The sequence below is a fragment of the Canis aureus genome, chromosome 20 (genome assembly GCF_053574225.1).
Source record: "Canis aureus isolate CA01 chromosome 20, VMU_Caureus_v.1.0, whole genome shotgun sequence".
In the NCBI taxonomy this organism is placed as follows: domain Eukaryota; kingdom Metazoa; phylum Chordata; class Mammalia; order Carnivora; family Canidae; genus Canis; species Canis aureus.
In genome coordinates, this window is record NC_135630.1 from 35,313,370 (window position 1) to 35,327,537 (window position 14,168).

The 14,168-nt window shown below is 40.1% G+C and overlaps 1 protein-coding gene across 12 annotated transcripts in view; it reads left to right on the forward strand.

Annotated features, from left to right (window-relative positions):
* CLASP1 (cytoplasmic linker associated protein 1) overlaps positions 1-14,168 on the forward strand; it is a 266,298-nt gene that overhangs the window by 137,277 nt on the left and 114,853 nt on the right. For all 12 annotated transcript variants that reach the window (XM_077861340.1, XM_077861342.1, XM_077861347.1 and 9 more), the window contains exons 9-12: positions 7,884-8,036; positions 11,095-11,168; positions 12,324-12,416; positions 13,319-13,464. In XM_077861340.1, the coding sequence (XP_077717466.1) occupies positions 7,884-8,036; positions 11,095-11,168; positions 12,324-12,416; positions 13,319-13,464 (466 nt within the window). The remainder of the gene's footprint in view (positions 1-7,883; positions 8,037-11,094; positions 11,169-12,323; positions 12,417-13,318; positions 13,465-14,168) is intronic.

Genomic DNA, 14,168 nt, shown 5'->3' on the forward strand with positions numbered 1-14,168 from the left:
GGTAGAGTTATCAGGAAGACTTGATGAAATCTGCAGAAAACCAATCACAGGGTCTAGCATGGGCATGGTTGGCTCTTTCTGGATGGAGCTGGGCAAGAACTTGGAGGGGCAGCCAGCACTAGACTAGTGTTTTCAGAATAACATAGGAATATGTTGGGCACATCAGGCAAGACTGCAGAGAGCGAAGCCTTGGCTCTGTGAACATTCAAAGAAAGAAGAAATTTGGGGATATTTATAAAAGCAGTAAGCCTTTGAGCTTGTTATCAGGTCTCTCTGCAGCCTCTTTGGGGAATGCTAATTATATTCTAGTTACTAAGCTGTCCCATTTCTTACTCCCTTTTCGTAACCAGGGAGTGGGTGAATTTGTAATGCTATCAGGAATATCAGCTTCCACAAAGTGACCCTAATGCAGTGAAACAGAGAGTTAGTTGTCTTTGCTCTAGAAAATGAGACATTTCCTCCCTATTGGGCTTCCACTAGTCAAAGCCTGCCTTAGGAGAAAATAGGAAAAGCTTTGTGGTTTAGGTTCTTGTCTTTGTGGCAGATGGACAACAGAATAGGCATTTCTTAGTTTTGGTGACATTTTGTTTCTCCTCATGGATGAGTGTATACATTTTCTAAATGGACAGGGTAATCCAAAGCTTGTAATTCTAGGTTCCAGACACTGAACTTGAAGCCTTGTCTTTAGACTATTCTGTTTCTCTATCACCCTGGATCTAAACCTGTAGTTATGGTGATATATAAAAATGGTCTTTCTGATCATTGTTTTTTAAAGATTTATTTATTTGAGAGACAGAGTGTGCACACACATGTGTGTGAGTTAGGGGAGGGCCAAAGAGAGAGAATGTTCGAGCAGACCCTCTGCTGAGCACCAAGTCCAATGTGGGGCTCCATCTCACAACCCATGAGATCACCACCTGAGCTGAAATCAGGAGTCAGGTAACCGACTGAGCCACCCCAGCACTCCTCTGATCGCGTTTGACCTATAGAATCTGTCTGTGGCTTGTTACGTTATATCTTTCCCCATCCAGCTTGGCTAGAGTTCACTTCTGAGGCAATTGGGGCCCTGTTGGGGCTCGCCCAGGGATTTCAGAGCCTGAGGCAGGTGAGGCTGACGTACTGCTTCTGTCCTCCGGGCTGGCCATGTTCTCTCTCTAGCCTCCACCTAGCACCTTGTCCACAGTTCAAGACTTGTGCAAGACACGTTTGGAGACTTGTTTAGAATTCTGCTGGTTTGCTTTTGGGTCCATGGTTGACCGTGTTACTGTTTGTTCTCTGGCCTTTTGTTTCTTCAAAGAGTCCTGTCTCTTCTGTGTTTTAAAATCTCTTTTGTACCTGTAGCCCTTTTCAGCTTTCTGTTTTGTTGCTTTCACTCCACTGGGCCTACTAACTGGGTTGCCAGGAATGAGGTGAATAGAGGGTTGGATGAAGATCACAGTGTCGCTCTGTAGAAACTTGATGAATCATTTAAAAATGTCTTGTTCCAGTACTGTAAAAAGAGGAAGGGAGCCCAGGTGATTTAAAGGATTAAAAGGCTGAGACCTGAAGGCCCAGGTTTCTACCCAAGACAGTCAAATGAAAGTAGTGACTCTCAGATGACGGTCTTTGCAGTGGTGGCTGCAGATAGAATCACTTACTCCTTTAGGCTCAGGTATCTTTCGTTACGACCATTTTCTGTGTAACATATGTTGTCCTACAGTGTGAAAAATTTTAAATTGATGTTCTAGCATAAGCAAGCATACCTAAAAATACTCATTTTCACATGTTTTTCTCTTAAAGGTCTAGGAAAAAAGAGGCTATATCCTAAGACTTGTCTACTTAGCTGAAAACCCTAAAGAAAATAGGATTTCTTTCTTTCTTTTTTTTTTTTTTTAAAGATTTATTTATTTATTCAGAGAGAGAGAGAGAGGGAGAGGGGCAGAGACACAGGCAGAGGGAGAAGAAGCAGGCTCCATGCAGGGAGCCTGACGTGCGACTCGATCCCGGGTCTTCAGGATCACACCCCGGGCTGCAGGCGGCGCTAAACCGCTGCGCCACCAGGGCTGCCCGAAAATAGGATTTCAATGACGAGTAAAGTACGGTATGGATTACTTAGTTGAGAAAGACAGAAATGTGTTGGAAGCTTAGAGGCTCCTCCTTTGGGGCTACGTCCAGAGTGGAGCCACTCTAACCACAGCCAGGTGTAAAGGCAGCTTTTCTGTCCAGTTAAAGAATAATATGTTCTGTGTAAGAGAATTTCCCAGTTGATTGAAATTGGGATACTTTTCAGAAGGCTAACCTTTTTAATTTGATTTCAATTTCTGCATGTTTAAAAGCTGGTAAACACAGAACAAACTTACTTTGTGTCAGTTTTCAGTAGGCTCATTTAGCTTTTATCCTGCAAACACCTTTTCAGGTAAAGTGTCTCTAATTGTAAAGCAGTGTGAAAATAAAAATAAAAATAAAGCAGTGTGTCCAACTGCTAATCTGAAAAACAAATACGTTCTTTTCTCTTCCTCCCTGGATTTCTAATTCCAATAGAACATATGAATTACTTTCTTATTTTTAAAAATTTATTTGAGAGGTAGAGAGAGCATGTGCTTGTGTGCCCATGCATGTGCTAACAGAGGTGGAGGGAAGAATGGAGAGGGAGAGAGAATCCCAAGCAGACTCTGCACTGAGTGAGGAGCCCGACTCAGGGCTTGATTTCACAACCCTGAAAGCATGACCTGAGCCAAAACTAAGAGTTGGATGCTCAACCAACTGAGCCACCCACGTGCCTTGAATTAACGTTCTTTGTTAATAAAGAGGTCACACGAAAATAATTGAATCTCTTTTTTGAAAAGGATTCTATTAATTTATTTGAGAGAAAGATAGAGTAAGCATGAGTGGGGAAGGGGAGTAGAGAGAGGGAGAAACAGACTCCCTGCTGAGCAGGAAGCCTGATGCCGGGCTCAATCTCAGGATCCTGGGATCACGACCTGAGCCAAAGGCAGACGCTTGACTGAGCCAGCTAGGTGCCCCGAAAATAATTGAATCTTGATGGCACAGGCTTGTGGTTGGGAACATCTGCTGTTGTGCCTATTGGACTATATAACTGTGACTCGACCTCTGTACAAGCACTGGCATTCAGAGCAATTTGGGTTTGGGGGTTTTTCTTTTCTTTTTAAAAATATTTTATTTATTTATTCATGAGAGATACACAGAGAGAGGCAGAGACACAGGCAGAGGAGAAGCAGGCTCCCTGCAGGGAGCCCGATGTGGGACTCGATCCCAGGACCTGGGATCACGCCCTGAGCCAAAGGCAGATGCTCAACCACTGAGCCACCCAGGCATCCCTGGGGGTTTTTCTATATGTATGTTTGCTTTTACTTTCTGTTTAGCTATCAGGCTTTCAACTGTCACTTGTCATTAATATCACTGTGCTTTACTCCTACACACCTCATACCCCTTTCCTATATTTAGTTGCTTCTAATCTGGTTAGAAAAAAACATTAAGTAAACCCGCTAGATTTGTTTCCAAGGGGTGTAAATGAAAAGACTCTTAGAGCTCATTTTTATTTATTTTTATTTTTTATTTATTTTTTTTCATTTTTATTTTTTATTTTTAAAAAATATTTTATTTATTTATTTGAGAGAACCGAGTGAGAGAGAGAGCACGAACGGGTGGGGAGGGGTCGAGGGAGAAGCAGAGTCTTTACTGAGCAGAGAGCCCACTGCGGGGCTCAATCCCAGAATCCTGGGGTCATGACATTAGTCAAAAGCAGATGCATAATCCACTATGCCACCTCGGTGCCCTTAAAGTTTATTTTTTAAGAAAAATCTAACAGTAGGGGTGCCTGGGTGGCTCAGTCAGTTAAGCATCTGCAGTCAGCTCAGGTCATGATTTTGGGGTTCTGGGATTGAGCCCCACATTGGACTCCCTGCTCAGCGGGGGGCCTGCTTTTCCCTCTCCCTCTGCCTGCTGCCCCCTTGCTTGTGCTCTCTCTGTGTCAAATAAATAAATAAAATCTTTTTTTTTTTTAAGATTTTATTTAATCATGAGAGATACACAGAGGCAGAGACAGGGAGAGGGAGAAGCAGGCTACCTGCGGCTCAACCGCTGAGCCACCCATGTGCCCCATAAATAAAATCTTTAAAAAAAAAAACAAAAAACAAAAAACAAAAAACTTAACACTGGCTGCCCAGTGTTCCTTTTCTCCCCTCCCCTTCCTCGGAAGGCATTTTCATACAGAAATTTGTGGCAAGACTCTCCTCCCTTCTCAGGGAGTACACTATTATATGACATCTTGAGTACGCTTATCCAAGTTAAAATTAACTTTTACAAAATATAACCTTCTTTAGGGCAGAATCTGAACTGCTTCCATTTTTTTCATGCTTCCCCAGTTTTTGTGTGGCATCTCATACTACAGCATGTATTCTAAATACCATGTCCATACGCCGACCAGGGTCCTTTGCCTGGCTTCCAGGTCATCTGCCTGTGACCTGAGACTCTAAAAAGAATGAAAACTAAATGTCGAGGGTTTTATTTTTGCCTTAAACAGTAAGTTATAAAATTATAATCTGATGAGAAAGTCTTATCTTTATCCATCTATTTACTATCTCTAGTGCTGTTCATTTTGTTATGTAAATCCAAGTTTCCACTTGGTATCATTTTCCTTTTGCAGGAATATTTTCCTTGCACATTTCTTGGGAGTGCAGGTCTCCTGGTGAAGAATTCTTTTTTGGTTTGTCTGAATATGTTTTTATTTAACTGTTATTTTTAGAAGATATTTTTAGTGGATATAGAATTCTAGGTTAATATGTTCCCGTCAATGTTTTCAAGATGCTGTTCCATTGTCTTCTGACACATATGGTTTCTGATGAAGCTTGTCATTTTCTTTTGTAAGTGATATCTTCTTTTCTTTCTGATACTGTCCTACAGGTCTCTGAGTCTCTCTATTCCACTTACTTATCTGGATTAAGTGTGTGTTGGAAATGTTAGTTACATTGTCAAGTGTCTGTCTTTTGTTTTGTTATGTTATGCTTTGCTTGGCAGAGCCTTTAGTTACTTGCAGGTCTATTCTAATACCCTAGAGGTCTGTTTTTAATGGCAGGTTTACTATAACCTTCCCTGCATAAAATGGCTCAGCCCTTCCATTAAGGCCTGCCCTCTGAGGGTCTCACTGAATGCCTGGGGTGAGTCTCCAAGGGCATTCTGCTCTGGTGCATGAACACACTCCTACTTTGTGCACACATTGGGATTTCTTCAGCCTGTAGCCTCCTGGTCATTTTTCCCCCTGCCTTGGGTGTGGAATTTCACTCCTGCATGCATGGCCTAGAACTCAGTTCATTTCTAGAGATCTCTTTCCCTTTTTGTGCAGCATCTTCTTTCCCAGCACTCTGCCTGTACCTTCCAGCGCCCTCTGTCCCCTTGAAGTCTGATCTTCATTTTTTCCACTTAGCAAGGCTTCCAAGGTTCATTTTGGGGTCCCCTTCCCAGTATTTGGCAACCTGGAAATTGTGTCCAGGGAGGAAGCTGGGTGACTATAACTCACCCTATTTCTCCCTCTCATGGCTCACAGTTCTGCACTGTCTGTTGTCTCATCTGAGATAGTTGTTTTACAGACTCTGGTTTCTAGCTGTTTGCTGACAGTGGTAGTGTCTGGCTGGTCCTGGATACTCATCATCCTTGTTGCGGTAGAAACCTCAGGAAATCTGGTGACATTGGCCCATTGAAAATAATTTTCACTAAGTGAATGCAGTTCTCCATGCCGTGCCTGCTCATGTTAGAAAAACTAAACAGACTTTACATAAATTTCTGAGTGAAGCATAGTAGTGTCCTCACTTGTCCTTTTCATTCTGCACCTTTCCCACAGACTGGTACTGTTACTGTTCTGACAAGAATGATGATTAGCACTCCCCTGAGGGCAGGTGGGCTGAGAGCAGTCCTTGTCTCTGCTAATGCTCACTTGTCTCTGCTAATGCCCACTGCTAATCATCTGCTAGTGCTCACCGGGTGACCTTTCATTGGGGTTGTTCCTATCCTTAATATGAGATGCAGTGTTACTCTTGGGAAGAGCCTCGTTAATGTATTTGCAGTTCAAGAGTCACCTTTTGAATCCACATAGGAAGTCTGTGCCAGGAGACCACTGAACTTCTGGATCAGCGCAGAGTTGATGTGTGGACTGAAAAAAGTGTCTGTAAAAGAGGATTGCTTGAAAAGGCGATCTGGAAAATATAAAGACACGTTGGAGGAAGCTAATTTACATAAGGATATGCATGTAGAAGGATGGGTCATACCCCCCCCCCCCACCGGTGTTGAATTAAAAACATCATGTAGTTTGAAGTGGATTGTTGGTAGTTGGGAGGTTCCTGAGTAGATAGGAGACTTGGCTGTTGATAGCTGAGCCAAGAAGCAACCAAATCAAGGAAATAGGCTGCTGTTTATACAGTTTTCTGGTCAACAGTTATTTTACTTCAGATGTATTGGTAGAGATCTAGCATCTTTATTCAGAAACAGCTACAGATCTAGCATCTTTATTCAGAAACAGCTACAGATGTTTGCTTGCTTGCTTGCTTTTTCTTTTTTCAATAACCCTTAGGTCCTTTGTTTAGCCTCTTGAATGACTCGCAGATACTGTGTAAGGCCATGGCACTCTATATAGTGCACCATGATAGCTTTAACTTTGTGTCATCCAAATGTTGTTTCTAAATATGTTGATTTTTAAAAACCCAAAGATTAAAAAAATTTTTAATTGTTTTTCTTATTTATTTATTTATTTATTTATTTATTTATTTATTTATTTGACAGAGTGAGTAAACACAACCCCGGGGGTGATGATAGGGGTGGGGAGCAGGGAGTCCAACTCAGGGTTTGATCCTAGGACCCTGGGATCATGACCCCCAGCCGAAGGCAGACATTTAATCAACTGAACCACCCAGGAGCACCTCTTTTTTCTTTTAAATTTTAAATGAGTATTTCAGTTTTCCTTGGACTATTCATTGGATCCACTGATGCTTAGAAAGTTTAGAAGTTAATGAACTGAAGAAACATGCTCGATCCCACTAAAAGAGAAACGAGACATTGAAGAGGAAGCATTTTTTTCATCTGTCAAATTGATTGACATTTAAAAATGATAATACTTAGTGTTGGCAGGTGTGTGACAACATGGGTACTTCTTTGAACTTACAGAAAAAAAGAACTTTACTTTTCTGAAAATAAGTTTGGCAGTAGATACTAAAATCTTTTATACTATTTGACCCAGTAGGTATTGCTTCCAGGGTGGTGGTGGTTTGTTTTGTTTTGTTTTGTTTTGTTTTGTTTTTCTTTCTTAAAATTGTTAGAGATTTAAATAAAGACGCGAATAGGAAGGTGTTTGTTGCAATGTTATTTCTAATGGTGACCTATTAGAATGACCTCAAGGGCCTAACAATAGTTGTTTCAGTTGTGGCATTTTCTCATTGCAGAGTACTGTGCAACCATTAAAATGGTGTTTATGAAGTATATTGGAAAGCACATGGAAAAATGCACATATTTGAAATAAGCAAAGTACCAAATGATAGGTAGTCTTATGTCAACTGTTATTTAAAAATGCATGGAAGGATGGTCAGAAATAATGCCAAAATGTTAAAGTAACTGTTCTTAGGTGGTGCTTTTATAAGAGATTGTTTTCTTCTTTGTGTCTTCTCTTTTTTCCAAAATTAGAGCAGGAGAGCATTCTAGATATGTGAGAGCAAACATGATGTTTGTATCTGCATTTTGGATTTACCTAAGACCTTTCTAGACCCTGACCTGGCACCTCAAGTCTCAAGAGTAGGCACATCATTCACCTCTCTATGACTACTTTGTTGTTTTACATTCAGGTGGAAAAGTACTCCCCCTTTTTTTAAACATTGATACTGATTTCTCTACTTTCGCTTCAGATAAAAATTTTGATGATGAAGATTCTGTGGATGGTAATAGACCTTCCTCTGCTAGTTCTACATCATCCAAAGCTCCACCCAGCTCACGGAGAAACGTTGGAATGGGGACCACCCGCCGGCTTGGATCATCCACCCTTGGATCCAAGTCTTCAGGTAAGATCAACCTCCGTGGGGTGCTGTGGGATCGGCTTTGCCAGCTTTTAAAACCAGATGTGCATGTGCATGTTGGTCTTCTGTGTCCTTCAGGAGTGGAGTGATCCTGTTTGCAATATGTTTTTTGCTTGCTGTTCTTTAAATTAGTACTGTGCTATTCATGCTAATAGCTGACAGTAGAAATTTGAGCTGTTGTGTTGCCATGTTTGGTACGGGGGTTGGGGGAGTCCATGGGAGAATATGGCCAGGGCAGAGGCGAGCAGAGCTTGGGGACAGAGCAGGAGTGTGCCCTTATGGCTTTATTCCGTTATGGGGCTCCAGCCATGCCTGAAATTACCATGGGGCCTTTTTTTTTTTTTAACCTTCTTTGTTTACTGACACTGAGACTCTCCAAAAGTCAGATGGTGTACCTTCTGTCCTTTTTTTTTTTTTTTTTTAATTTTTATTTATTTATGATAGTCACACACAGAGAGAGGGAGAGACATAGGCAGAGGGAGAAGCAGGCTCCATGCACTGGGAGCCAGACGTGGGATTCGATCCCGGGTCTCCAGGATCGCGCCCTGGGCCAAAGGCAGGCGTCAAACCGCTGCGCCACCCAGGGATCCCCCTTCTGTCTTTAAAATGTATTTTGTTCCTACAAATAGCATTATTCCTTGTGAGACCTGTGTGAATGTTGACCTAAGTAATAAGAAAACAGTAGGGATTAGCTCCCCAAAGCTTTTTGAACATTGATTTACAAAGATGTCTTCCTCTAAGTCCTTCCTCTGCCATCCTCTAATTTAGACAATTTGAGTCCTTATTATATATAACTTGCATTTTCCTGTCACATTTGAAATCAACATGCAAATTTCTTTTTACTTCAAATTGTCTTTAGACAATTGTTTTTAGAACTGTTCTTATTGTTAGCATTGGGCTTTTGAAGTTGGCTGGATGAACAAAGTTAAAACTGGGGAAAGGATTGACATTAAAATGCTGTCTCCTGGGATCCCTGGGTGGCGCAGCGGTTTGGCGCCTGCCTTTGGCCCAGGGCTTGATCCCAGAGACCCGGGGTTGAATCCCACATCAGGCTCCCAGTGTATGGAGCCCGCTTCTCCCTCTGCCTGTGTCTCTGCCTCTCTCTCTCTCTGTGACTATCATAAATAAATAAAAATTAAAAAAAAAATGCTGTCTCCTGATGGTCTTTCTGGCCTTCTGTGCTGGCCTTAGAATGTTGGGGTTTTGGCCTCGGTCAACTCGATGCCCCTGCAGTACCTTTGCACCCAGCTTCTCTGTCCATGTTAAAATAGCTGTGTTTATGGTTGACAGGGATGTTTACAGCATGGATGGCAGAAGGAAAAGCTGTGTGTTTGTTGGTATTCTTGGCCCTTTCTATCTTTTTTATTTTTCGATGTATTAAAAAAGGTTGTCTTTGAGTGTAAATCCACAAAGCATCAAGTTAACTATTTTGAAGGTATTAGTCCAGTTGCATTTAGTATATTCACAGTGTTGTGCAACCACCACCTCTGTCTAGTTCAGAAGAGCTTCTCTGCTCCCAAAAGAAAGCCCCGGATCCTTTAGACAGTTGCTCCCCGTGTCTTCCTTCCCCCAGCCCCTGGCAGCAGTCTGCATTGTGCTTCTGTGCTTTTGCCCATCCTAGATATTTCATAGAAATGGAGTCATGTAACATGTGATCTTTTGTGTCTGGCTTCTTTCACTAAGCATAATGCTTTTATCTGTGTTGTAGCATGTATCAGTACTTCTTTCCTCTCTATGACTGAAAAATCTTTCTAATCTTTCATTAAGAAAATCTATCCTTGGAAGGCATCAGTTCCACAAACAAGGCTTAGAAGATTTCTACATCATCAGACTATTTTTTTCCCCTTCCTGTCCCTTACTCATACCCCTTCCAAAAGTCCTATCTCTAGGTTTTATAGAGAGCTCAGCCTTGCCCTAACCTTTTTTTCCAAAAATCTTTTTTTTAAACAACATGGTCATGAATTGGCTTATTGACTCCTCCTTGTCTGATTCTGGGGCTTGCAGACCATGTTGGTCTCCGAGTCCCCTTTAGTACGTGGGTACGTGGTGTGACACTTGTCTAGGGCGTTGCTCAGGACCTGTCTGCTTGGGAGGATCCAGTCTTTACACCAAAATAGACATTGAGCATTACATCACAGTATGGCATTACTGTCATGTCTCTGCAGTTAGCTTGTGAACTCAGTGTGAGGAATCTTCATCAAAAGTTAAGGGCATACATTTCTTGCTCCCAGAATCATGGAATCATCCATGGGGACCTCAGACACAAAATAACTTGTCTGCAAGGTAACTCTAGAAAAGCATTCAAACTAATCAGTGAAAATCCTTAATGAGGCTTACAAGATGACCTTAGATTCCAATTTTGAAACTTTTATTTTGGAGAAAATTTAAAAAAAAAAAAAAAGTCTGATAAGTCACATGATTTTCATGTGTGAAGTAGAGTTCATATATTAGCAAAAGAAAAAACTCTCTCAAATGATAGCAGTCAACTTCTAAGTATATAGAGCATCTTACAACATCTTTGAGGTAAAATTGCTACTGATGCGTATGTGAAAAATTGAGTTATGCATTCAGGGAAATGGAAATGTTTTGAGATTAATACAAAGTTGAAATGAAACTGTTAAATTCTTTAGAATTTACTTGAATATTTCACAAATTTGTTATGCTAGCTGCCTAACAATAACATAGCCTAATTTATGCCCTGAAGGATTAAATTTTGTTATATATCTGTTTATTAGGAACCTTTCAAAAGATTCAGACATGACTATAATATAAACTATCTATATCTTATAAAGGTTAAAAGTCTTCCTTAACAAGTAGTCGGCCCCTTTAAATGACTACACTAATGTATATAGTATCATAGAATTACTACATTTCACCTTGATATTAAAAGCTAGTAATGTTTTATCAGTTCCACAACACTAAATTTTCATTAAGCCTTTAGAAAAATAGATACAAATCTTCTAAGATGTAATGATGATTGTTTATATTCAGACTACCCCTGTGTACATTGTTCACATTTAAAAAAATCAATCTTTTTTTATAGCTGCAAAAGAAGGAGCGGGTGCTGTTGATGAGGAGGACTTTATTAAAGCATTTGATGATGTACCTGTAGTGCAGGTGAGTGAGGATATTTGAGTTTGATTAAAAACAGCTAAGACATACTCTTCAATTTTCAGTTTTCAAATAGATGATATGTAAAGTCCCTTCCTAGATGAGGCGATTTTTAACTCTCAGAGACTACAAGAGATCTGCTGTTGCAGACTAGAAAACATTGGTGCCTTTTATAGCTGAAATGAAGAGCGAAAGTCAAGACCCAAAGTGATCTTTGAGTACGAACTGGAGAGAAGTTGCTTGTTGCTCTAATAATAAATTTGTGGGTTAAGTCAGGTAAATGAGAGAAAGCAATGATTAGATTTAGGTGTGAGAACAAAGAATCATGCTTATTTAGGGACTTGCCTTTTTTAGGATTATTTGTAAATTTCAAGGAACTGGGTGTCTGCAAAGCTATAAAGAACAGATTAATAAAAGTCCAAGCCTATGTTGTTGTGATGCTTCACTTAAGTCCCTAACAGATGAAGCAGACATTGCTCGTAAGATTGGGGTACACACATTTTAACTGCTTTTGTGCCTCAGTGTCATCTGTTGTTACCTGGGGGCTAATGACACCTTTCCTCAGCCTGCACTGAATGTGGTGCTCTGGATTCCTACAGCACTAATTAATTTCTGTGCGATCACTTGCCACCTGCTGCTTGGTTGCCGTATGTGTATAAATCATGTAACCGGCATCATAGGCTCAGGTTCATCCTTAAATCCTTGACCTTCCCAGCTTGCATCATTCTTGATTATTCCCCTATCTATCTTATTAGTCAGGTGTATGCATAAATGAGAAAGGAGATTGGAAGAGAGTGTTCAAGTTATGTATATAATGTGTTACAAATAATACTAAGAGTAATAAATGACTTGTGCATCACTGACCGTTCCCCCGCTGGCTTCCTTCTCTTCTGTACATGAAATCATCTGTGAAGTTTATAGTAAAGCTGTGTTTGAAGCAGGGTTATCCATATTTGGTATGAAATCTAGGGAGTATATATTCATAATGGGAAGGAAGCTCATTCTAAGACAAATCTGCTTAGATGTTATCTTGTAGGTCCTTCTGAAAAATGAAATAATTTCTTTTAAAGTATACTTAATGCTCTTGACTTTGATTAAAAACTACTCTTTGTTTATTCTATAAAATTCCTTACATTGGTTATAAATTAACTTTGCTTACAGATTTATTCCAGCCGAGACCTTGAGGAATCCATAAACAAGATTAGGGAAATATTATCTGATGACAAGCATGATTGGGAGCAAAGAGTAAATGCTGTAAGCTGTTGACTTCATGTGTTGACTTTATGTGATTATATTTTCATTAGATTTATTTAAATGTTCTAAATTATGCAATTGGAGTATAGCTCTGATGAATTATAAGTAGTATTTTATATATAAATTACTGTATTTATACTTAACCTTTTTAGTAGAGTACCATACTTCTTTTTTAAAGATTTTATTTGTTTATTTGATGGGGGTGGGGGGGAGGGAGAACATGCACAAGCATGGGGGAGCAGCAGAGGCAGAGGGAGAAGCAGGCTCTCCCAGCAGAGTGGGGAAACCAATGTGAGGCTCAGTCTTAGGACCCTGGGATCATGACCTAACCTGAAGACATATATATGCTTATGTGACTGAGCCACCCAGGCGCCCCTGAATTGACTTTTCTCAGTGTGTGTCCCTCTCTTCCTTTCTTTCTTCATATCATATGCTAGAAAGTTCTGTCTCTTCTATTTTAAAAAGTGGATTAATGAAAAGTGGGGTGAACATTAAAATGAGAGTGTGTCTTATCTGAGGAAAGCTATTTTCCATTGGTCAGCTGGCAGGAAGTGAAGTGATAAAATTACTGCTATATTCCATTTAAACTCAGACTAGTCTTTTAGTAAGGATACAGTGGAGGATACTATATACTATATATATACTATATATATATTGCTCCTTTCTTTGATTCATTAAACAAATGGCAGTTGGAATTGGTTGTAGAATTGTAAGATACTGTATTTTAAAATAATCTGTTCTTTGTAAGTATGGTAGCTGATGCTGAATTGGCTGAATTCTTTTGGGAAAACCTTTTATGTCAATTAACTTTGATGTTCTCTTGTTTGATAGCTTCTGTTGTTTTTATATTTATGGTTTTAAAAATTGTTTTGTGTATCTCTTAATTTTTTTTGTCCCGTCAGCTTAAAAAGATTAGATCTTTACTTTTGGCTGGTGCTGCTGAGTATGATAACTTCTTTCAACATTTGCGTCTTTTGGATGGAGCCTTTAAATTATCTGCTAAGGACCTGCGGTCTCAGGTAGTGCGGGAGGCTTGTATCACGCTGGGGTAAGGACTGCCATGCTTCACATTCTCACACATCCTAAAATAGCCTCATTGCAGTGCTTCAGAGATGGTTCATTGAATATGCCCAGCAAGTCTCTTTCATGTACCTTCTGACTAGTGTCCAGGACCAATTCCATTTATATGTTTGTTGGTACTTTTATAGTATTACAGTATTTCCTGCCCACTGATGTAAAAGCGACAGATTTTCAATTTTATTCAGTGACTTAGCTCTGAAGCCTTTATTTATTTATTTTTAAAAGATTTTATTTATTTATTCATTAGAGACACAGAGAGAGAGAGAGAGAGAGAGGGAGGCAGAGACACAGGCAGAGGGAGAAGCAGGCTCCATGCAGGGAGCCCGACGTGGGACTCCATCCTGGATCTCCAGGATCAGGCCCTGGGCTGAAGGCGGCGCTAAACTGCTGAGCCACCTGGGCTGCCCTGAAGCCTTTATTTTAAACTTGAAGCAGTTGTTACTAATAATACAGAAAAAAGAAATTTTGCAAATTTTTGTTTCTCAGCTTTTTCATTGAGTTTTGCTGCCTGGATATATCATAATGATCAGAATTTTTGTTTGTTTCCAGAAGAGTACTGTAGCTATAAAGTTAAAGTCAAAGGCTATAATTTTACACTAGCTAAACCTGTTATCAGTGTTTGAAGCTGGAACTTCTCTGTTTGAAAGTGTGTCAGAATATCAAAGCAGCAAT